The sequence below is a fragment of the Scyliorhinus canicula genome, chromosome 4 (genome assembly GCF_902713615.1).
Source record: "Scyliorhinus canicula chromosome 4, sScyCan1.1, whole genome shotgun sequence".
NCBI lineage: Eukaryota > Metazoa > Chordata > Chondrichthyes > Carcharhiniformes > Scyliorhinidae > Scyliorhinus > Scyliorhinus canicula.
The window spans coordinates 196,148,507-196,174,264 of record NC_052149.1 but is presented as its reverse complement, the minus strand read 5'-3'; the positions used below and the strand labels follow the sequence as shown (position 1 = coordinate 196,174,264).

At 46.2% G+C, this 25,758-nt stretch overlaps 1 protein-coding gene across 3 annotated transcripts in view; it reads right to left on the bottom strand.

Moving 5' to 3' along the window:
- The window catches only part of kctd16b (potassium channel tetramerization domain containing 16b), a 323,779-nt gene that overhangs the window by 171,428 nt on the left and 126,593 nt on the right, over positions 1-25,758 (bottom strand). Inside the window, exon 2 of one of the 3 annotated variants that reach the window (XM_038795826.1) lies at positions 20,974-22,907. The exons of the other annotated variants lie outside the window; for them this stretch is intronic. Within the exon in view, the coding sequence (XP_038651754.1) occupies positions 22,876-22,907 (32 nt within the window). The 3' untranslated portion in view covers positions 20,974-22,875. Of the gene's footprint in view, positions 1-20,973; positions 22,908-25,758 lie in introns of those variants that run through there. 3 annotated transcript variants of the gene reach the window in all.

The following is a 25,758-nucleotide window of genomic DNA, read 5'->3' as shown; positions in this document are numbered from 1 at the left end:
ACAGTGTGGAGAGGTAGGAGCCAAGTGACATGTGCCTCTGGCTTGTGGAATAAGTAGTATTGCCTTGCTGAACTGCAAAGTCTCAGTCTGCCTATTTGCCACCTGACTAACAGTCCCTCAGACAAGGATCTTTGGCAAAGGTTGGACACCTGGCCCCCACCTTCATTGTTTCTGCTGGAAATTCTGCACAAGACTCATTTTATCTCTGCATGCCTGTCTGATCGTGTGATGTCAACACCACTGGAAAAGTGAATTAACCAGAATTGAATTTCAACTCACCGGGAAGGAATGTTTCATTGGACTTTAATTCTGAACTCTGGAACCCACATGAAGCAATATGTATTTTCTCTGCGGTCTCTGCATTGTAAATCCATTTTTTCTATCTCTCTCGTTAATGTCTGAGTGTGCAGGCAATTGTGTGACCCTTCCTCTGCATTATGGGTATGTGCAAGTAAACTAACCCTTTGAGTTCATCCTATCTTAGGTTTGTTCAATAGAAAATTAGATTGCACCAAGGCCATGCGGGCTGAGAAATATGCTACAACTTATAAAAAGGGAAACAAACTCAAAATCATTTCTGTTTACAATGGGTGGTGAGAGGAATAATTAATGCTGTTTAAATTAACCCACTAGCCACCTCCTGTCTCTAACAGTAGGGTTGCAAATAGAGCTGCTAACAAGTTGCTTTTCACTCCCTTGCCGTGGATGCGCCAATTTGTGATAGATTGGTGTCAGCACTGCTGCTATCACACTTTGTACTGCCTCCATGATCTGTTGGCTCTAGGCATGCTTCTTGGTTAAGGGTAGGAGTGACCTTTTATACCCTAGACAGAGTGTAGTCCTACTCTGGTACTTGCTTTAAACTTGTTTATCAACACTATATGTAAACAGGTTACAGAGTTGGTACGCTGCTCCTGAGTACAGTGTATACCATTCTCTCTCTCAAGAGAGTCCAGCACATGACTGCCTGAAGTCACTGATACATCATAGTCTACATCACTCATTAGCATCTCTATTCTATTAACCCATTACACTACAAGCATGAGGCCGCCTGGTTGCCAGGCATCCCATTGGGTATTTGGCTATTGGTGTACCTTTTAAACACGATTTAAAACAATTATGTATCTCTTAAAGCAAGGATGCATTCCTTATTTTCATCTGAAAAACTCTGGCATCAGAGAGGATCACATCCCTGGAGATCCTGCGAAAGGATTATTGGACTAGACAAAGGAAGTTGACGAGGGATCAATTTGAGGCAACTCGCAAGAATTTATTAAGCATTACAATGTGTCAAACCTAACAGACCAGGCAGTAGTTTACAAGTTGCTGGAGGCTTTACTTCCCATGTTAACTTTGGATGCGGAGCAAGCTATTTGGTTTGGACCTTGTTGATGCTCCTTCTCTTTGTCTTGTTTTGACATCTTTATCAGATTGTGAAGCTGGCTGCTGTGGTGTTTCTCGTCGCCATCATATCCTGTTTGGGACAGGATTCCCATTGTATCATCCATTTCTACCTGATGATTGATTCTGAAGGTGTGATAGTTCTACACTTGGTCCAAGTCAGCTTAGGTCTGTCCATATGACTGACACTCGCATTCCATTACCTTATAAGATACATCGGGGTAGCAGCATGTGGTGCAGTGGTTAGCACTGTCCGGCTGGAGTTTGCAAATTCTCCCCATGTCTGTGTAGGTTTCACCTCCACAACCCAAAGATGTGCTGGTTAGGTGGATTGGCCACACTAAATTGCCCCTTAATTGGAAAAGAAAAATAATTGGCTACTCTAAATTTATATTAAAAAAGGATACATCGGGAATGGCCACATACACTTCCCTTATATGTTTTCTTAATTAATTTAAGTTGGCCTCCTGTGTCAGCAGTCTTGTGTATCCATAGATGAAGAGCACACAGCTTCTTGATATACAATTAGGATCAGGAGTTAATAGGATTTGCAATCAAACTTTAGTGATTGCAGTCCAATTGAGTGTACACCTCCTACTGCCTCAGGAAGGCAGACAGCATTATCAGAGACCCCTCCAACCCAGGCATTGCCTTCTTCCAGACCCTTTCATCAGGCAGAAGGTACAGAAGTCTGAAGACCCGCACGTCCAGACATAGGAACAGCTTCTTCCCCACAGCTACAAGACTCCTCAACGACCCCCCCGCGGACTGATCTGTTCCCTGTAAGAACACTATTCACGATGCCATATGCTGTTATTGCTCACGTATTTGCTTTGTTTGGCCCTTTGTTCCGCACTGTAACCATTCACTGTTTGTCGATGTATCATTTGTCAATGTTCTCTGTTGATTATTCTTTTGTCTACTATTTACACACTGTGTATGTTCCCTGGGCAGCAGAAAAATACACATGTACTTCAGTACATGTGACAATAAATCAAATCAAATCAAACCAAGGCTTGGTCCCTGACTTTGTTACATAGACATGAACAGTTTAAAATGCATAGAAATAATCACCCTGACGTCCCTTTGTGATCTCAGGAGGTATAAAATGATCAAAAACTGACTATAATCCCTTTAGTACAAGTGAATACCAAGTATAATTCCCTTACACCCGTGGAAGAGTTGGGGTAAGGAAGTCGTTACTGAGTCCCAGCGACCACATAAGTGTCTTCTACATCAGTGTTTTTCAAACTTTAGTTTCGTGGGGCCCACTTTTGCCAACCGGCCAACCTTCGGGACTCGCGTCGGCTGACCTTCATGACACACGCCATGTTCGTTACCTTTAATGCAAAAGGTGAGCCTGCTTAGTCAGCACAGTCTCACTTGAATCAGGTTCAAAGGAGGAGCGGGAAATGCGCATATCAGATGCAAACGCCAGCTAGTTCTATGTGAAATGAAAAATCCAACCTCGCACATATAGGTCATTGTGAATCATATAATCCCTATAGTGCAGATGAAAGCCATTCAGCCTATCGAGTCAACACCGACCCTCTGAAATAGCATCCCACCTAGGCCCACTTCCCCTTCCTATCCCTGTAACCCCCAAACCTCACCTAACCTTTGGACACCAAGGGATAATTTTTTAGAATGGCCAATCAACCTAACCTTCACATCTTTGGACTGTGAGAGAAAACCGGAGGAAACCCACCCAGACATGGGGCGAATGCACAGACAGTCACCCAAGATTGGAAATGAACCTGGGTCCCTGGTGCTGTGAGACAGCAGTACTAACCACTGTGAAGGTCCATATCAACAAAACACTCGGCAATGGATACTCCTGGGAGGTGTTACTCCAGAATGCCTCATGGGAATTTGGTATATTTTTAATGTGGCATCACAGGTCAGGTACAGTAGCTTCATCTTTTAATTTGGAGTCAGTTGTAAGTTAATAACTGACTCTAGTGTCTCAACCTCAAAAGCAATTTTTCACCCACTACTTCTCTTTCAAAAGATGAAACCTCTCCTCTCATTTGCCAGTACCTCATTGAATATAACACAATGGGCGCGATTCTCCGCCCCCCACGGGTCGGAGAATAGCGGGAGGGCCTTCCCGACATTTTTCCCGACCTCCCGTTATTCTCCCCCCCCCCCCCATGGCCGCCCCACAACACGAATCGCTGCTCGCCGTTTTTTACGGCGAGCAGCGATTCTTCCCTGGCCGATGGGCCTATTTCCCAGGCCTTTACGGCCATTTTCATGAACTCCAACACACCTGCTCTCACAGTTCGTGAAAACGACCGCAAAGTGCCGTTCTGGAGAACCATGCCACCGATTGGAACGGCCGCACCACGGCCGTGCCAAGGGTGGCATGGGCCCGCGATCGGTGCCCACCGATCGCGGGCAGCGGGTCCAAACCCCGCGCACTCTTTGTTCCTCCGCCGTCCTGCTGGATCAGTCCGCGGGGCGGCTGAGGAGCATAACAGCCTGCGCATGCGCGGGTTTCACGCATATGCGTGATGACGTCATCAGTGCATGCGTGGATTGGAGCCGTCCAATCCGCGCATGCGCGGCTGACGTCATCGTTTGCACAGCCGCCGTTAACCTTGGCGCGCGGGCTCAGCGAAGTTCGCTAAGCCTGCGATGCCGAGGTTCACGGGGCCCCACTGCTAGCCCCGACCGGGGAGCAGAATCGGGCCCCAGGAGGGGGCGCGGAGGCTGCCGTGAAACATGGCCAGTTTCACGACTCTCCGCATTTGTGGAGAATCGCGCCCATGGGCTTTGCATCCTTATTTGCCTTGGCACAATTGACAAAACCATACCGCAAGAAATCATCTTTATACCTCTTTGTTCCTGAGTTAAGTTTATTCTATGTAGGGGCACTGGAGCTCTATACAAAGTTAACACTCGCACTGCTCTGTCTTGCCCTGGACTCTCCTGAGTAGCTCTCTCCAGCATATTCTCTAGTGAGAACCTGTCCAGTAGGTAGACTGTCTATTTGTGTCTGTGGACGTCTCTCACTTGTAAGAAAATGATTCATCTTTGCAATTTTTTTGTCTTGCTTGCCAGCACCAAGAAAATGGAAGCAGTTCTCACTATGATTGGATGCCAAAAGTACGTATATAGAGGGTGCTTGACATCAAATGTACATGCAGGGCGCTGACTTGCTCATTGCTGCCGTTTCTGACCAGGGGATTGAACGCTGCTGAATTTATTTTAATTTAAAAATCGCCAGCAGCTGCCATAGACAACTTAAAAGCCAGTAGCAGGTGTTGGATGCTTCTCCCGTAATCGGTCAAATAGGCAGGAATGGCGTGACCGATCATCACAACCGTCCCAACGCACTGCTGCAGTTCACCTGTGGGTTGCCACCCACACTTTGAAAAACTCTGTTCTATGTCATTACCCAGCATGCTTGGACAGAGGTGGCCAACAGATTCAGTGCCATCAACATTGTTCCCAGGTATGGCTTCCGTGCATACCTACACATGAGTACTTCTTTAAATAGTGGGTCAGCAGATCTCAGACACCAATCCAAACAAGTTCTATTAGCAAGCCTGGCATTAGTCAGGGCTGCTCATTCTAGGCTAGATTGTTGTCAGGATTCCAATTTTATCATAGGATCCACATTTTACAAGTGCAAGACTGCATGAGCAAGCATTTGAGCCATGTGCGGTTAAAATGGATGCACATCGACAATGCAGAGAATTAACTACTCCTCCTAAACTCTGATTATTGCAAACTTGAAATAAACCACTGTGCAAAGAAAAGTACCTTGCACAGATGAAATCAATTTATCTTTTTTCTGTCAGTGGCAGACACACACAAACATCCATCACTAAGTTAAAGCGTCACTCATTTAAACCTTTGAAAAAGTCAGGTGCAGTTCCTATTTACTCAATATGGAATACGCACATTCTCTCCCACAGGGACAAAGCTCACCTGACTCCAATTTCCATTTGTGAGTCTGACTGGCTGGTCAATCATGGAGTACCGCTCAAGTATTTGATTACCAAACCTGTCACGGAACATCAGTGTGTGGTTTAAGTTCCTTCCCCATGTGCCATTTGTAAGCAACTTGACCACTAAACATGAATTGGAATGTACAGGTCCCCACCAGGCATATTTTCAGTGGGGGGGGGGACATAAAACACAACGGGTGGCAGGGCCCGCCTCCCATTTAACTACTGGTAGTTTGACTGCTCTCAGAATATCTACTTAGTAAAACCTGAGTCACCACAATACTGTGCATAAACTGATAAATGGTTATTTCACACCCAAATCTGATTCAAAGCCTTCAACAGCACTCAGATCAAAATGTGTTTCCTAGAATAAGAGAAAGACTTGAATTCACTTAGTGCCTTTCATAACCTAAGGACATCGCAAAGCGCTTTACAGCCAATGAAGTACTTGTGAAGTGTAGTCACTATTGTAATGAAGGAAACATAATAACCAATTTGCGCATGATAAGGTCTCAAAAACAGCAATGTGATCATCAATTTTGTTGATTGAAGTTAATTTAGTAATGAGTACTGGTCAGGACAACAGAAATACCCTCCCCCCCTTTATTCTGCAAAATGATGGAATAGAATCTTTTCCATCCACTGAGAGTAAACAGGGCTGGATGTTATGCTCTCTCACCAGTGGTTTTAAAGACGGGGGTCATGTAAAATCCAGCTTCTGGCCTTCCTGTCTGTCCCTAATCTGTGTAAAATTTTATGGGGAGAGAGGGTGGTAGTGATGGATGTCGGTGTGTATATGCCACCTTACAGACAAAATGTTCTGGAAGTCAATTAGTGCCCACTTAAGGGCCTCGAACGACCTCCGCCAGTATTTCACCCGCAATAAGAAGCCTGGCAAGTTTAGTTGTGCACACTGGTGTCAGGCAAGAAGGTGCAACCTCCTTTGGCACCCACCTCAGCCCGTTGGAGACACCTCCCTCCCAGGTCTTTCTCCCCTTTAACTCTCCCATTTCCTCTTGACCTACCTACCCTCAATATAACCCCTCATGACAACACACCTGTCAGTCCGGGCTGCTCAGCATTGAGGACAGCCTATAGTCCCAGCTGTGACTCCTAGTGGCACTGGTGTGGATATAGAGTTTTTAAAAAATAAATTTAGAGTACCCAATTATTTTTTCTCCAATTAAAGGGCAATTTAGCATGGCCAATCCACCAAACCTGCACATCTTTGGGTTTTGCGGGTGAAACCCATGTAGCCATGGGGAGAATGTGCAAACTCCACACGGACAGTGACCCAGGTCCGGAATTCAAACCCGGGTCCTCAGCGCCGCAGACCCTGTGCTAACCACTGCTCCACATGCCGCCTCCTAGGACTATAGAGTTGCCGACCAATCAAATGACCAGAAATTCTCTTGGCCTAGCAGTGGTCAGCTTGAAATTGCTCCAGGGCGGTGGTCAGGTCCGTCTCCCCGTCCCCCAATCCCTGACATTTTAGCCCAGGGCAGGCTGGTCCAATACTCCAGCCCTTGTGGTTTTGCTTAATGATGGAACTTCCAACATTGCAGCATTTCCTCAGTACTACACTGCAGTATTAGCCTATAGACTGCCAAGTAAACCTGGCGAGCCTTGTGGCTGGGCAGACAGTGTGTGCCCATCAGAACTCCCCTCCATCCCACCGTCCAGCCCAACCTCCCACCCCCACCTCCATAGCCAGGGCCAGGCTCTTAGGCCCCAGTTAAACCCTAGACTTAATGATAAATAAGGGCTTCTTGCCTTTGGGGACTGCCTGTAGTCCCATCAGTGGCCACTGTTCCCCATGGCACTGCTTGGCCAAGAGATATCCCGGCCATTTGATTAGCCAGTAACTCTTGGAGGTGGGGCTTTCTTTCCAATGGAGATGGATTGCTGGCTTCAGGCCAATTAAAGACCTGTCAAATGGTTCTGAGACAAAATGACCAAGTGCAGGGGGTTTGCAACCAACTTTTACAAACCCCGCCCTTCCCCTGCACAAAATTCAGCCCCAAGTTTCTGCCGTGGGACTTGACCCTTCTAACTTGGAGCTGCATTGCTAACATTAACTGCAGTATAAATAATTAATCATTATGCAATGGGACATTATATATAGGTATTGATCTGTTCAGAAGAATGAATAATCCATGTGACCTTTAGCACATTCTTGGCACCAGCATCAGGCATTTACATCAATTTCCTGAGAACAGAGACAATTCTGAATGTGATTATTTTTTATTTTTTATTCACCTTGTCAGAAGAGGGGATGTGAGTATATAGCTCAGTAAAATTAAGAGAATTACTTAGAGAATCAATTTAGAGAAGTAATTACATTTTAAATCAGGTTTCCATTCTTTCCTACTTCTGGACATTTCAGACAATTACAGATGCTAAACTATGTGTCACGCAAGATTTCAGATTATATCAGGTAGAGTTATTTACTCCATATAAAAAAATCAATCAGACTATTAAACCACTATCTGCTTGAAAATTGCTGATGGGCTTAATCTTCTTTAAATGACAAATGCAAGTCTGTTATACCTCGACATGGATTCAGATTCTGCCTCATTTGGTGCTTCAAAAAATTTAAGTGACTGCCTACGGAGTGGACCTGATATTAAAATGAAGGTGACTTCATGGGTAAAACATGGAGTTCAAATGAGCAGATCAAAATTTGCGATCGTAATTCAATTGGACCAATTAATTTTGGTTGCTGGGTTTGGCACCTCCAAGCTACACAGCAGGCCTGGTGCGCAATTATTTGACGCAATCTCAGTTTAATTAAAGGGAAAATGCATAAATGAAATTAGACGTGTTTCAGATGGTGAAAGTAGATGGAGCAAAGGCTGCACCCTAATTTAGTGATGCACCATTGGATTTGCTGCTGGGTGCAGTCACCAGTGGGAGGGATGAACTTACCCCTGTTTGTGGGGAGCAAAGCTACAGCTCCCACCAAGACGACATGGCTGGACATAGCTGAGGTTGTAAACAGCAGCAGTGTGGTGCCCAGATCATAGAAATGATATGGGATGAAGTTTGATGACCTCCCAGGACAGGGAAAAATGAATATATTTGGCATCAACTGCATCCTGTACTTTAAGACCTTCCCCATTTCAGTCTTTCTTGCCCAATGTACTCCATTACTTCTCACATTGTTACGAAATAGAGACGGATTTATATTTGTTTTTATCGGTGTTAGGAATGAGGTATAGCTTTACGTTTAAGCATTATTTCTGTTTCTGTACTTGTGTGGAGGAGGCTGGTTTAGCTCAGGTGGCTGCACAGCTGGTTCATACAGAGCAAGGTCAACAGCCAGGGTACCAGCTGAGGTTACCCATGAAGAGTCATAGATGTTTACAGCATGGAAACAGGCCCTTCACCTCAGCTTGTCCATGCCACCCAGTTTCTATCACCATAAACTAGTCCCACTTGTCCGCATTTGGCCTATATACCTCTATATCCACCCTGCCCATGTAACTATCTAACTGCTTTATCAAAATCAAAACCGTACCCGCCTCTAGCATCCCATTCCAGATGCTCACCACATTCTGTGTGAAGAAATTTCCTCTCTGGTCTCTTTTGTATCTCTCCCCTCTTACCTTAAACCTACGTCCTCTAGTTCTAGACTCCGCTACCCTTTGGGAAAATATGTCGACTATCTACCTTATCTATGCTCATCATTATTTTATAGACCTCTATAAGATCACCCCTACGCCTCCTACGCTCCAAGGAAAAAAGCCCCGTCCTATCCAGCCTCTCCCTATAACCCAGGCCATCAAGTCGCGGTAGCAACCTCGTAAATATCTTCTGCACTCTTTCTAGTTTAACAATATCCTTCCCATAATAGGGTGACCAGAACTGAACATAGTATTCCATGTGAGGTCTTACCAATGTCTTGTACAACTTCAACAAGACATCCCAACTCCTGTATTCAATATTCTGACCAATAAAACATAGCATGCAGAACGCCTTCTTCACCACCCTATCCACCTGTGACTCCGCCTTCAAGGAGTTATGAACCTGTACTCCTAGAGCTCTTTGTTCAGTCACTCTCCCCTACTCTCTACCATCAACTGAGTAGGCCCTGCCCTGATTTGATCGACCAAAATGCATTACCTCACATTTATCCATATCAAACATCATCTGCCGTTCATCGGCCCACTGGCCCAATTGGTCAAGTTCCTGTTGTAATCTTATATAACCTTCTTCACTATCCACTATGCCACCAATCTTGGTGTCATCTGCAAACTTACTAACCATGCCTCCTACATTCTCATCCAAATTATTTATATATATATATACAACAAATAACAGTGGACCCAGCACTGAATCCTGAGGTACACCGCTGGTCACAGGCCTCCAGTTTGAAAAACAACCCTTCACAACCACTCTTTGGCTTTGGTTGCCAAGCCAATTTTGTATCCAATTGGCTACATTGCCCTGGATTCCGTAAGATTTAATCTTTTGCAACAACCTACCATGCGGTACCTTGTCGAAGGCCTTGCTAAAGTCCATGTAGACAACGTCGACCCCACTGTCCTCATTTACCTTCTTGGTTACCCCTTCAAAAAACTCAATCAAATTCCTCTTCTCAACCTTGCTCCTCACCTGAGGTGTGGTGATCCTCAGGTGAAACCACCACCATTTAGCTCTCCCCCTCAAAGAGGAAAGCAGCCTATGGTCACCTGGAGCTATGATGATTTTACTTTTGTGAAGAAAGGGTTCAGTTTTAACTTCATGTTTAAAAAAAGGTACTTGCACTGTTAAATAAAAGTGGGCATAAATGCCTGCATTGTAATGAAGTTATACAATTTTAAAGCTGTGGTGGTATAACTAGGAGGTTTACGGTACCTATCTGCCATTGGCTCAGGTCGGTCATGTGCCTCTCTGCTGATTGGTTGAGGCTAGTCATGTGACTGCTCGCCCATTGGCCGAGAGGCAAGTAGTCCTGCCTACGAGGTGGGGTATAAGAACCCCTAGGACCCGGCAGTCGGCCTTTCTCTGTACGTCAACTGTTGGGCACACAACTAATTGATTAAAACCTGATATATGGAACTTCTTCACGACTCGAGTCCAATTAATAGTACATCAATTTAATCAACTAGAATTTTGAAATGGAGCTTCGGATCAAACCAGACTGCCTCCGCATCAGCCCGCATGCTACAAACGCGTCAGCAACTTTTAAACATTGGCTGGCGCACTTCAACAGCTACCTCTCCACCACAGGCAGCCAACGCACCAAGGAGCAGAAACTCCACATCCTCCACTCGCGCGTGGGCACCGCCATCTACTCGATGATTGAGGATGAACAAGACTATGAAGCGGCCATGGACCTTCTGAAAGGACATTTTCTCAGGCCTGTTCACCAAGTCTACGCACGGCATCTCCTGGCTACAAGGTAGCAGTCCCCCAGTGAGTCGCTTGATGAATTTTATCGGGCCCTCGTTGTCTTGGGGAGAAACTGTGCCTGCCCGCATGTTACTGCGGCAGAACATATGGAACTGTTAATTCGGGATACCTTCGTTGCAGGCTTGCAACCTTCTGCAATACGCCAGCGACTATTAGAAAAAGACACTTTAAGCCTCGTTGAGGCACGGACCCTCGCATCCTCTTTGGAGGTTGCCGACCGAAACGCCCGCGCATATGCCCCCCGGCCGTGTGGCAGCCCCATGGGCAAGGTGCCACGCAACCCCCCTATCCCCCGCCGACTCCGACCCCCCCCCTCAGGACTGCGCTGCGGGGCACCCTGATAAGCTCACGGGGCCCCGCTGTTACTTCTGTGGCCTGGCCAAGCACCCCCGCCCGCGCTGTCCGGCCCGCTCCACAGTCTGTAAGAGCTGCGGTAAGAAAGGTCACTATTCAGTGGCCTGTCAATCAAAGTCGGTCGCTGCTGTTCTACGCAGCGACCGCGGATCGCCCCCCCCCCCCCCCTGTGCTCCCCCAGGGCCCCGCGCGGCACACAGACCTCTCTGCCCCCGCTCCCGGCCACCGCAGGTGACCCACGGACCTCTTTGCCCCTGCCTCTAGCCACCACAAGTGACCCACAGGTGCCGCCATTTTGGGTCCCGGACGCCACGTGTGGGTCCCGGGCGCCGCCATCTTGGGGCCCCGACTCCACGTGTGGGTCCTGGGCGCCGCCATCTTGGGGCTCCGACTCAACGTGCGGCCAACGGGAGCCGCCATTTTGGACCAATACAGAGGACCCCACAAGCGACTACTCCGCAAGCGAAGACGACCCAGACCTCCTGCCACGAATCGCTGCAGTGACTCTCGACCAGTCGCGACCACGCACACTCTCCACGGCGACGACACAGATCCTTCTCAATGGACACAAAATGAGCTGCCTACTAGACTCCGGGAGCACAGAGAATTTTGTCCACCCTGATACGGTAAGACGCTGCACGCTCCCCGTTCACCCGGTCAAGCATAAGATAGCTCTAGCCTCAGGTTCGCACTCCGTCCACATCACCGGGTGCTGCGTAGCGGACGTCACGGTCCAGCGGAGGGTTTTTCAAAATTAAAAACTCCTCGTCCTACCCCGCCTCTGCGCATCGGCACTCTTAGGACTGGATTTCCAGTGCAACCTGCAGAGCTTGACCTTTAAATTCGGCGGCCCTATTCCCCCCCTTACTGTCTGCAGCCTCGCATCCCTCAATTGTTTGCGAACCTCACCCCGGATTGCAAACCCGTCGCCACTAGGAGCAGACGATACAGTGCCCAGGACCGGACCTTCATCAGGTCCGAGGTCCAGAGGCTACTAAAGGAAGGAGTCATCGAGGCCAGCAACAGTCCCTGGTGAGCCCAAGTGCTGGTAGTTCGGACTGGGGAGAAAAACCGAATGGTCATTGACTACAGTCAGACCATCAACAGGTTTACGCAGCTGGACGCGTATCCTCTCCCCCGTATCTCCGACCTGGTTAACAGGATCGCGAAGTACAAAGTCTTCTCCACGGTGGACCTTAAGTCCGCCTATCACCAGCTTCCCATCCACGCGGGTGACCGCAAGTACACCGCGTTTGAGGCAGATGGGCGCCTCTATCACTTTCTAAGGGTTCCATTCGGTGTCACAAATGGGGTCTCGGTCTTCCAACGGGAGATGGACCGAATGGTTGACCAATACGGTTTACGGGCGACCTTCCCGTATCTTGATAACGTCACCATCTGCGGCCACGACCAGCAGGACCATGACATCAACCTCCAAAAATTCCTCCGCAAAATACCGCAAAACTCCTTAACCTCACGTATAATAAGGATAAGTGCATGTTTCGCACCGACCGTCTAGCCATCCTCGGCTATGTAGAGCGTAACGGAGTGATAGGCCCCGATCCCGAACGCATGCGCCCCCTGATGGAACTCCCTCTCCCAACTCCCTCAAATCCCTTAAACGCTGTCTGGGCTTTTTTTCTTATTACGCCCAGTGGGTCCCGAACTACGCCGACAAAGCCACCCCCTCATCCAATCGAATACTTTTCCACTGTCGATGGAGGCCCACCATCAGCCGCATCAAAGCGGATATCGCAAAGGCCACGATGCGTGCTATCAACGTGTCCCTCCCATTCCAGGTCGAGAGCGACGCGTCTGATGTAGCTCTGGCGGCTACCCTGAACCAAGCGGGCAGACCCGTGGCCTTCTTCTCCCGGACCCTCCACGCTTCCGAACTCCACCATTCCTCGGTGGAAAAGGAGGCACAGGCCATAGTTGAAGCTGTGCGATACTGGAGGCACTATCTGGCTGGCAGGAGGTTCACCCTCCTCACAGACCAGCGGTCAGTGGCCTTTATGTTTGATAATGCACAGAGGGGCAAGATCAAGAACAACAAGATCTTGCGATGGTGGATCGAGTTGTCCACATACAACTACGATATCTTGTATCATCCTGGGAAGCTCAACGAGCCTCCTGATGCCCTGTCCTGCGGTACCTGCGTCAGTGCGCAGATTGACTGCCTCCGCACCCTCCACGCGGACCTCTGCCATCCCGGGGTAGCCCGCTTCTATCACTTTATCAAGACCCGCAACCTGCCCATCTCCATCGAGGAGGTCAGGACTGTGACCAGGAATTGCCACATTTGCGCAGAGTGCAAACCGAACTTCTACTGCCCCGGGCAAGCGCATCTAGTAAAGGCGTCTCGCCCTTTTGAACGTCTTAGTATGGACTTCAAGGGTCCCCTCCCCTCCAACAACTGCAACACCTACTTCTTAAGTATGATTGACGAGTACTCCCGCTTCCCTTTTGCCATTCCCTGTCCCGACATGACCACATCAACGATCATCAAGGCCCTCCACTCCATTTTCTCCCTGTTCGGTTACCCCGCGTACATCCACAGCGACCGGGGGTCCTCCTTTATGAGTGACGAACTGCGTCAATTCCTGCTCAGCAGGGGCATCGCCTCTAGCAGGACGACCAGTTATAACCCTTGGGGTAACGGGCAGGTGGAGCGGGAGAATGGCACAGTCTGGAAGACTGTCCTACTGGCCCTACGGACCAGAGATCTCCCTATCTCCCACTGGCAAGAGGTCATCACCGACGCCCTCCATTCAATTCGGTCTCTCCTCTGCACTGCCACAAACCAAACGCCTCATGAACGTCTTCTTGTTTTCCCGAGGAAGTTGACCTCCGGATCCCCACTCCCGACTTCGCTGGCCACACCCGGACCCATCTTGCTCCGGAAGCACGTGCGGGTGCACAAGTCCGACCCGTTGGTGGAACGAGTCCAGATACTGCATGCTAACCCGCAGTACACGTACGTGGAGTATCTCGACGGTCAGCAGGACACGGTCTCCCTTCGAGACCTGGCACCCGCCGGCGTGCGGCCCCAACCCCCCACATCAACACCCTCCGCCCAGTCCCACCGCCCCCCCCTCCCGGTGCCCCCGCAACCCAGCGCACAGGAACCCCCTACCCTGGCCAGAGCTTCGCTAGCACCGACCAGGAGTACGGACACAGGATCATCATCGCCGCTCCCAGAGTCAAGGACGGCAACCGACCTGACGTCACTGGCACCGATGCGACGGTCCAGCAGAATATCGAGGGCGCCCGACAGACTGATCGCGTCTATCTGATGTTCCACCGGACTTTTATCGGACTCCTCGTGTCATTCAGAGTTCCAATGTACAAGTTACACATGTTTTTCATTTTTTTTTCTAATTTATGTACTGTTCATAGCTTGTATCTTGTCGTCGCGAGCCAGTGGGCAGCCGCCATTTACCTCGGTACACCTCGTTCTCTCTAGTCATACCACCAGTCCAACAGTCCCCCCCTTCTTACTCCTCCCCCCCCCCCCGGCTTCTTTCTCCACAAGGGGTGAATGTGGTGGTATAACTAGGAGGTTTACGGTACCTATCTGCCATTGGCTCAGGTCGGTCATGTGCCTCTCTGCTGATTGGTTGAGACTAGTCATGTGACTGCTCACCCATTGGCCGAGAGGCAAGTAGTCCCGCCTACGAGGCGGGGTATAAGAACCCGTAGGACCCGGCGGTCGGCATTTCTCTGTAAGTCGACTGTCGGGCACATAACTAGTTGATTAAAGCCTGATATATGGAACTTCTTCACGACTCGAGTTCAATTGATGGTACATCAAAAGCAATTAAAGGGTTTAAAAAGAACTAGGTTGTTGCTTGGCAACCTGGACCCCACATAGAAAAGCGGAAGCAGTTAGTGCAGTTGAAAGAAGGTTACCCAGGAGTAAGCAGCTTTCCCAGAAACTGCTAGAATAGGCAGAACAATACCTGGGGAACAGAAAACAAGTCCCAGAAACTAAATACGAAAGTCCCAGAAACCAGAGAATGGAACAGGAGAGAGTTCTAGGAAGTCTGTGAAGTCAAAGGAACAAAGAACAGGAATCTGAACAAGGCCCTGTTAGAGTAAGGAGCAGAGAGAGGCTTCAAGTTAAAGATGGGGCTGTAAGGTACAGACCTGGGGAAATCAGGTTGTGAGAATCCAGATAGTCGAAGTAATCAAAAGATTGGTGACACCTTAATACAGCCTGTGAAGCAGTGGTGTTCTGTTTGCTTGGCTAGGTACCTGAGAGGTTGTGTGAAAACGTGAATGCATGTGCAAATCCAAGGCAGAGGAATACTGAAAGGAGAGGTTGAAATCTGGGAGGTGGATCCTTGGTGAAGATATCCAAGAGAAAGCGTTGTTTTGGAGAAGATCCCAAGGTGTGTTCTTCGAGAGCGGAGATTGGAAAACCTTGTGTGGAAGCCAGAGTTCCAGTAAGACCAGTTGGCTCACAATGTGAAAGCGCGGGGGGTAACTGATGATAAATCCACAGAAGTTATATAGGATGGCTTGTGCCATTTAATTTCAGAATGTGGTGTATCTTACTGCAGTTTGCCTATTGATTTATAAGGACTGTCTACTTACTGAAAATATTACAGTATAAGATAGATTTTGGAAATTGTATTATCCTTACAAATCTGAACATATATATATCTAATCGGGTGAAGGAACAATGCATTATAGTTCATCTTTTCTTGTTTAATAAATGTTTTATCCTTTTGTTAAAAATCATTGGTAGTCCTGTGACTTTGTTCATCCACATGTCTAAATAAAAAATAAAAGTGAGATCTATCGAGCCAGATTTCATCCTTGTCCAGTAGTAACATCAGCTGTAATCGTAACTACATTCACTCAATTTCAGCAGCACTGGCCTTCATTTTCTAAACATTTCATCATCTCCCCAGTTATCCATTATGTTAAATGGCAATGGGAAACCTGGGTGGAATTCTCCGACTCCCGGGAATCGGCGGGGGCGGGAATCGCGCCGCGCCGGTCGGCGGGCCCCCCGCGACGATTCTCCAGCCCGCGATGGGCCGAAGTCCCGCCGCTGACAGGCCGTTCCCGCCGGCAGGAATCAGAGCACCTCTGGTGCCAGCGGCAGCAGGGGGCACGAGCGGGCCCCGGGGTCCTGGGGGGAAGGGGCGGGGTGATCTGACCCCGGGATTGCCCCCACGGTGGCCTGGCCCGTGATCGGGGCCCACCGATCGGCGGGCGGGCCTGTGCCGTGGGGGTACTCTTTTTCTTCTGCCGCCGCCACGGCCTCCACCATGGCGGAGGCAGAAGAGACCCCCTCCACTGCGCATGCGCCGGTGTGACGTCAGCGACCGCTGACGCTCCGGCGCATGGGCGGACTCACGCTGGCCGACGAAGGCCTTTTGGTCAGCCGTGGCGCCGGTTGGCGGGGCGCCAAATGCCGTTCACGCTGGGCGGCGGAGCGGGAGCCACTCCTGCGCGGGCCTAGCACCTTTGGGGAGGCCCGATGCTGGAGTGGTTCTCGCCACCGGTTAGGGGATAATCCGGGCCCACGTCTCACAGTCACCCTCACCAAATTTATTACAACCACCAGGTGAATACGTGATCTTCAGGTCGCTCATTTGTCTGCTTTTTCCCCAGCACCCCCAGGGCACAAAGTGCAAGAAGAAGGAAGGGACTGGAGGAGGGCCCCCAATAACTATGCAGCTCACCGATGCTTAAGAGGAGGTCATGGAGGCAAATGGCAAATTGGCACCCCTTGTGGCAGAATTACAACTCTCTCTGACACACATGCTGACATTATTTCATCAATCATTGAACAATGGGAAGCTTGAGTATGGTGATTGTCAATATCTTTACTTTTCCAGGATTCATTCAATTGTCACAAGACACACAACCAGCATTAATGCAAATATTCAAACTTTCAGTGCAGTTCATCTAGACTGCTAAGTTGGGTTTTCACCTCATGATACACCATCCACCAGTGAACATGAGCAGACACTATTGGCAGGGACACCTGTAGAAAACGTTGGGGAGGGGGGATCAATCTTCTCTAACTCAGCTCAGCTGGATAAAGGTGCTGAACCACAGTGGCCACGAATAGGAAAGGTGCATTACCAGCTTAGGCAGGTACTGACAGAGGTGCCATGCACTCTCCCCACAGAGAGGGTAATAGGGCCCAACTCGATCGTGAATAACTTGGTGGAGTGGGAAACTGCCTGGAGGGAATGGCCATCACCATGGAGGTCAAGCACGGTTCTCAAATGAGTCTGTGGAGGCCATGGCCACAGTGATGCAGATGTCTGCTGACCTAAACAGGTGAACAGGTACCATTGGGAGAACTTTACAGTCCTCTACCGGTGGGTCTGCAGGCGGATGGGCCCATAAAATGTGGGTAATGTCTCCTGCAACCTCAATGCTTCTTCTGTGCAGCTCCCTCCTTTGCACATGCTGATCTCACTACAGCACATCTTCTCTGCCATAGATGGTAATGGCCTTCCTTTTCTGATGTGTTTTCAAACAGTTAGTCTGCCTCTGATACTAATTTTGGCTTTTTAACCCCGCCCATGGATTTCCCAATGGCTTGGGATGGCTTCAATGGGAAATCCCATTGACAAGCAGTGAGAAGATAGAATCCCACTTCCAGTGAATGGCACGCTGCCGACAAACACGGGTCTGGGGAACCGGAGAATCCAGCCTGATCCATGCCAATATCTCTGCCATGCTTTTGCCAGAGAGAACTGAGACACCCGCCATCAATGCAGACGGGACAATGACAAGTTTTAGGGTCCACCTGAACTGCCGCTCAAAATCACTTCCATTTCCCCGGTCAGTTTTCCAAGCTCCGGAAACATTGTTTCACATTGAACTTGTGCATAGAACATAGAACATAGAACAGCACAGCACAGAACAGGCCCTTCGGCCCTCGATGTTGTGCCGAGCCACTCAAACCCACGTATCCACCCTATACCCGTAACCCAACAACCCCTCCCCCCCCCTTAACCTTACTTTTTAGGACACTACGGGCAATTTAGCATGGCCAATCCACCTAACCCACACATCTTTGGACTGTGGGAGGAAACCCGAGCACCCGGAGGAAACCCACGCACACACGGGGAGGACGTGCAGACTCCGCACAGACAGTGACCCAGCCGGGAATCGAACCTGGGACCTTGGAGCTGTGAAGCATTTATGCTAACCACCATGCTACCGTGCTGCCCTGACATGCAGGACATGTTAAAAACAATTTGAAAACACCTCATTAACATTTTCTAAGGATGTTAATTGTGCCAATAGGTACCTAGCTGCATGTAATAATTAAATCATCAATTTTGGCAAGTCGGTTTCTCACAGGTATCGAACTGCACCTCTATTAAATCCAGAAGTGGGATTTAAGGAGGTGCTCTAAAATGTAAACTTTTAACTTGCTCACCTGCTCCCAACCCACCCATTCCTAGGGATTAAAGATCTCCTCAATAACAGTACAATAGGACCAACCTAGTAAAAAAAACTAGTAATACAGGAACTTTATGCAACATTTATGAACATTTTTTAGCAGGTTCTGTGGACCTATCATTTCTACTAAATGATTCTATTAAAGTGTTTTTTGTGATTTTGAGACAACTATTTTACAGTGCCTGACATCAAGATGCTCACATATACTTTTACAACATCAAAGAGTTTTTCATCTTCCATTTTGTTTGACTTATTCTATTCACAAGGTTGTCCATTTGTAAAGATAAAGCAACATTTTGTTCGCAAAATATTTGTAGATGATCCGTGGTGAGTATAGCTACGGTCGAAAATGTAAGAGAGCTGTGTCATTTTACATAAGTGATGCAATAAGTTTCCTGGTACAAAATACATCGTTGAAAATGTTTCAAAAACAAATACTACAAAATCATGTCAACATCCATTGCAACAGTAGGACAAATTTACTATTTATGCAAATAGCTTTCTTAACATATGTACCTTTACGCAGTCTGATACTTTTGATTTACATTTGAAAATCAAAGCTTCCAACTGTACAGTTTGCTTCATATCTTATGCTCCTAATTTCATCTGAATCATCAGGACAAGGCCGAGAATAAACATCATGGAGTCAGATATAAAGGGGAATGCCTGTAATTGTTCCTGTCGTGCTTACAGTTTAAATCCTTCCCAAGTTTTTTTGAAGGGCTTTTCTTTCTGTTCTCTCCTTACTATTGACTCTTTCCAGAAATGATCCCCTTTCTTTTGAAACCTTCGGATTTTTGTCAGAACAGGCAGTGAAAAGATGTTGATAGTGGGACAATGTTTCAAAATAACAGAATGTATAAAAACGCACATAATCGAGGCAATAAAGGAGGAAATCTGAAGTATGGTTAGATAAAGAATGGGGACAGAGCATTGAATAATAATGTTTTGGTAAATGGCAGATGAAAAACAAACAGTGTAGTGCCATGAAAAATAAAGGGCATAGAAATCCGGAATTCTCAATGTGGGCCAACCACACAGTTTATTAAAAAAAGAAATTAGATTATAGTAGAATTAATGCACCATACAAACTCCATATTACAAATTAACTAAAATTGATCTTATCATCTCAACATTGTCATTTCCCACCCTGCCAAATATGAAGCAGTTCTGTTAACTCTAATAAATATTGCTGGCAGTAAGTAGTCTACAAGTACAGACTCACATTTTATTATTGATATAAAAAGGTTGTTTTACACTACTGCAGGACAAGAAACATCCATTGCAAAAATAGGAAAAATGTACTATTCTATGCAAACAGAACTCCCAGTGCATCACCATCTTTCAAGCATACAGCACAACAGAAACACTCAGGCTATATCTGACTTCTAAGAGCCAGCGTTTGTCCAGTTGGCCAAAAATAAAGCAAAAGTAAATGACATTTAGACCTGACACATTTTGCAGTAGTTGTTTTTTTTTTTAATTTGTCAGTAGCAACTTTCTTAACTTAATTTAACATATTTGAGGAGGAGAAGTTCATTTGCGTAGCACTTTTTCTAGACTCACGTCGATTCATTGTGTGCAGGCAGTTATTGAACAAAGCTAAAAGCAAATTACTGTAGATGCTGGAATCTGAAACGAAAGAGAAAATGCTGGAAAATCTCAGCACGTCTGGCAGCATCTGTAGGGACAGAAAAGAGCTAACGTTTCGAGTCCGATGACTCTTTGTCAAAGCCCTCTTTGTCAAGTCACAGCTTTGACAAAGAGTCATCGGACTCGAAACGGTAGCTCTTTTCTGTCCCTACAGATGCTGCCAGACTTGCTGTGATTTTCCAGCATTTTCTCTTTTGTTATTGAACAAAGCTGTTGTGCCTACCATTCGACAATCAACACAAACCTGCCAGAAGTGACGCTACAAAAACAAATTCCTTCCCTTGAATGTTTTTAAGCTTAAGTGCTATAGGCCTGTTCCTCAGTTCAAGGTAAGTCAATGTTGCTTGTTAAAAGATTGATCATTCCACTTGAATAGTTAAGAGATTCAAATCACATATAATGTGGTTTAATGCACTAAAAGCAATAAACGCACTCAAGCAAATAAATCTATGGCATGATTTGGGAAACATGAGAATATTAAACTTTATCCCCTCTACATTTTTCTTTTGTTTCTTATTATCATACTTTGATCCAGGTGACACTTCCCTTTCTATTAAGTGTGAGAAAGTAAACCTTTTGACCGATCATGAACCTTTCACATGCTTGTTATCTCTCTCTATAGTTCTCAATAATGTCCAATGCTATTAGAATTTTGCTGAAAACACAGGTCTATTGAAAAATCACATTATTAAATTAAAAGATAGACCAGACAGCCAGACTTATTCAAACAGGACCGACTCCAAAATATTGCAAGTGCTGCATCTGAAACTTTATTCAAAACTCCAATTCTGATTCATTACATTAGTGTTACATTTTCAAATAAGAAAGTATAAGAGTCAGACTTGGATTGATGGATTCACTTTGTCTCATTCAGGATCAGTCTGAAGGGACTTGCGTAATATCTGCTGCTTAGATTTTTGAATGAAAAGCCCTACATTTGAGCTCATTTTCTACTATTTCACTGTAACACGGTGCTGACTAACAATAAAATCAAAAGCAGTTATTAGATGCTATAGCATGTTGATGCATGCTGCTAAATGAGAAAGGACATACATTTTTTAAACTGAAACATACCACAGACATTTTAGAAAAAAAGAGAACCTCTTAAATCCAGTTACCGAACAACTTTAAATTGCACAGATGAGGTATTGTCCCTGTAAATCACACACTCCAGGGGTCAAAGTCGGCATTTGTTAAATCCCAGAAAAGTAAGAAAGTTTGCTTTACGAAGTGAAGTCATTTTTCATGCATGGCAATCTCCCGGCAGGATTCCCTCAATCAAGAGGGGAGTTCACCATTGGCCCTGAGGGAAATGTTGGCAGTGCTGCAGGCAGACTGTAGCACCACAGAGGACACTGCCATTTGCATGCAGCAGGCAGAGAAGGAACAGCCAGCAGTGGCCCCAGCAAAATGGGAGGGGTGGAAGAGTAAACTGCAAATTGGCTGCCAATTGGTCTCACCCGCTTAAATGTCCTGTTATTGTCCGCTGTGATCCCACTTGATTTGGAGTGAAATCCAGTAGAAAAATACAGCCCTTTAAGAGAACAAGTCTGCACAAAGAGAAATTAGCCAAACGCATCAAGGCAATCAATCATTGGGTTGGAACCCTTCCCCCTATTACTGTTAAAGGTTCTTCATATTTCCCGAAGAGCAAGTTGCTGATACCATCAAGTAAGAGAGCATATCTAAGGTCCCAGGTCATGATATAGGCTGGCATTGGAGGGATAATCAAAAATTGCTAACCCTGAACCAAGCACCAGGTGGAACAATAGAAATATGTAGTCCAGTGATGTGCACTCAAGCAGCAACTACTTTCTACGTTTCTAGGAGTTGTAGCAAACCCAAACGTCTCACGAGGCTAAATATAACCACTTGTAAATAAGCAAATCCAGAGTTACTATAATCAGCAGCATAGCAATTCACTCATCCAAATCAGTACTTGTGACAAGTAGCAAGTCTGGCCAACAAGAGAAGATTCACAGCAGGCAATTGTGATCAACAGAACTACAGCATGCACCTTTTTTTGCAAGGTGCCTATTTGCACCTTTACGTCTACGACTTGACATTATAAGCATAACTTGCTAATATGTAAAGCATAAATCACAATATTGCAGTTAACATGATCTCTTTTACATCTCTTTACATGATTCTCTTCCTGTTCCCAAATGATGGCTTTCAATATAATTCCAGTTTTTACTCTTGTCTCGAGACCATGACGAGGTCCTCCAAATGATGGTAGCCTAGGTCAGCGAGAACAATCCATTTGACCCTTCAGATACATTCCCTCTGCTTAAGGAAATAGTCTACTCGGGAGAGGAGGACACCAGAAAAAATCCCCAAAGCAAAATGGACACACGGAAAAGATGTTCCACCGCCAGACCAATCAGATGATACTAGGGAGTAGGCAGAAGATGTATGCATTTAGAGTAAACATCCATCCAGAGTTTCACAAACTCAGGGGAAGATTCAGAAAGGAGTTAAGGAGCTCAAGGGGGAAATTTGAGATCTGGCAGCATCCCGCCGGAGTCCCCTGAAACTGCTAACGGCCAGTATGCAGGAGATGGTGGCCCAGATGAGAGCTGCTCCTTGTCCAGAGCTGGTGGTTAGGGCAGAGGCTGAACCAGCAGGACAATCCAGTAGTTCTGCTTCACAGGGGTGCACACAGGGTGGTTGGCAGACCTACAAAAGACAAGAGGATTGATCTGTAAACTTTGGGCAGAATACCATGAACTGTATTTTCTGTTTGCTGCACATGTTCTGCAATGCTACACAGCACCTTCTCACACCTCCGCCTGTGCTGGGACAAACACTGGAGACGATATGTATACGTATGAAGTTTTATTTTGTAGAGGAACTTTTCAATTCCTTTTATGCTGATTCATTATTATAGGGATTATCTTTTTTCTGAAGTTGAATAGTTCAGGAATGAGCTAGGATTTAAATAAGGCAACGGGAGTAAGGAGAACGTGTTTACAACAAAAGGGGTGCATATAGGTAACCAACAATGGATGGGCCTGGTGAATGCATACATCACTAACATTGATTCTCTATAACCCAACATATCATTTCTAAATGATCAAAAGTGGTTGTCACTGTGTGTTGACAACTAGGTTTCAAACTTCTGCCTACTCCTTCTGTAATGCAGCAGCATTACATAGGCAAGGGCAATGTTTAGCATTGCCAGGAACAGGCCATAGATTCTCTCTGGTCTATATTACCAAGTATCCAGTATAAAATTAGACACTAAAAGTAACTTATTGAAAATTCTAAATACAATAATGATGAAATATATGTTGGCTAATGGAACTAATGAACAACAACTTTTCCTAAAAAGCACTCTGAGGGAGTAGTTAGACCTAGAACAATGTAAAGCTATTTGGCTTAGCTATTAATAATTGGTCATTGGCAATAATTAAAATGGAATTAGCTTGGCTAAATTTACCACAAACCAATCACCAGCAATCTCACTGTTATGAAACACCCAAGTCAAATAAGAGTTCGCTAGGCCGTTATCACGATCTGACCTTTAGAATTTGACTTTAGCATTGCAGATACACACACACATGGTGGTTGACAAAAAGATGATGTATCTGATGCAAAAGGTCAATTCATTCATGGCAGTGCAAAACACCTATTAATAACAAGATGTGAACCAAACCAAATCCATCTATTCTCATGACCAATGACGTTAATACCAGTAGATCTTTGGACACTGCAAAATTGCCAGTCAAAATTTGAAATGTATCTGTACTGAAGAAGATTTCCACTTATTTTAGAGACATTTCTGATATTTACCATGTAACGTTCTAGAATCTTTCCATTGAAAATTGAGCTTCAATCACATTTTTGTTGCAAATCAGGGATGCTGCAGGATTGTAGGAGATTTTGTGCTCCATGGCAACTGGTTGGGTCATTGAGCCCACAGTTTCATAATGATATCCAGAAGTAGTCTCAATATGTATTTCCCTTGATGTGTATTTATCACACATTTTAATCTCTCCTGTTGCAAAAATTGTTAACCACAATAATTATGGTAGATCAATCAAGAATGTCTGTACAAAATCTTAATTGAAGGCACTTGTCCAGGCTAACAAGGTTACGTTTTTGTGCAAACGTAACAGCATGAATGGAAATTTGCCATATCTCAATTAACTAATAAATGTAATGTGACACTTTCTGAGTTGATATCCCTGCTTTGGAATTCAAAACGTATCTTTCAGATAAATCATGTTTCTGCCAATTTTCTAGATTAACCAAATTATAATTGTTATTCCCTTTCCTTGCCCACCTTGTGTCCTCCCCTCATGTTAAATTGTCTTCCTCAGCTAAGAGAGCGGGGTGGTCTAACTCAGAGGAGATTGTAGTCCACAGATGTCTTCAATGAATACTGTCAAAGTCATTCTTAAATCAATCAATCAACAAGCAAATTTAAGTGATGTTGGATTCCTTCCAGATTCCCTTCTTTGAAAGAGTTTATAAATTAAGATGTATTCAAAATATCCTATTCACAGGCAACTCACTAATGTGACTAATTGCAGAGGTAGCCTCCAGTAAGGAGTGAAACCTAAGGCATTAACCCTATAGATTGGACTTATTTCAATTCAGTTAGTTTCAGAAATGCATCCAAAAGAATTATGAGGGGAAGAGCAAATCCTCAACTTCCATCAGAAATGGGAACAAAGTCAACGTAATGGCCATTCGACTCACCTGAAGTCAGGATTGAGACACCCAAATCAGTTCAGGTTAGGGCCTCATTTAGGATACTCCGCTACAGCTCTCTGGCTGTGTGGGGTGGGGACGTGTAGTGGGAAATTGTCTGACTTATGCATTGAGCCAGTCTCCAAGTTGAGCCTTGGGCTGCTGGGATTTTTTCTGGGTTGGGCAGGGAGCTGTGATGGGTGGGTTGGTGCTTGGCATTGCTGTAAACAGGCTGCAGTTTGAAGTTCCTTTACAGATGACTGGGCCAGACACCACCACACACAAATTGGTGTAGTGTGACACATATCCTGTCCATTTGTACAGTAAAGTTACAATCAAATGAGATAATCATGGAATTTACAGTGCAGAAGGAAGCCATTCGGCCCATCGAGCCTGCACCGGCCTTTGGAAAGAGCACCCTACTTAAGCCCACACCTCCACCCTATCCCTGTAACCCAGGAACAGCTTCACATTTGTTTTGCACTGATGTACTTTTTATCCATTCACAGGCCTGCCTGAACATTGCATCATGTGGGCCGCCAGCATCCACACCATGGCTGGCCTGCAAACACATCTGTCCCTTCCAATCCCCCCAATGATTTATGTGATTTACGAGAGGGAGATGTTAGGAACGTGGGTCCAGAAATGGTGTGAAAGATGTATCAGCCAATTTAAAGGTTAACAGATGAAGAGAAAAGCTGCTATCAAGGAGTCAGAGAGCTACTACCACACCTGGCCTGAGTTACATTATCTCATTAGTGGGAATACAGGATGCCCCTGTTCAACCAGGATGATCCACTCGTGATCCATTGTCCTTTGGGACACTCTTGTT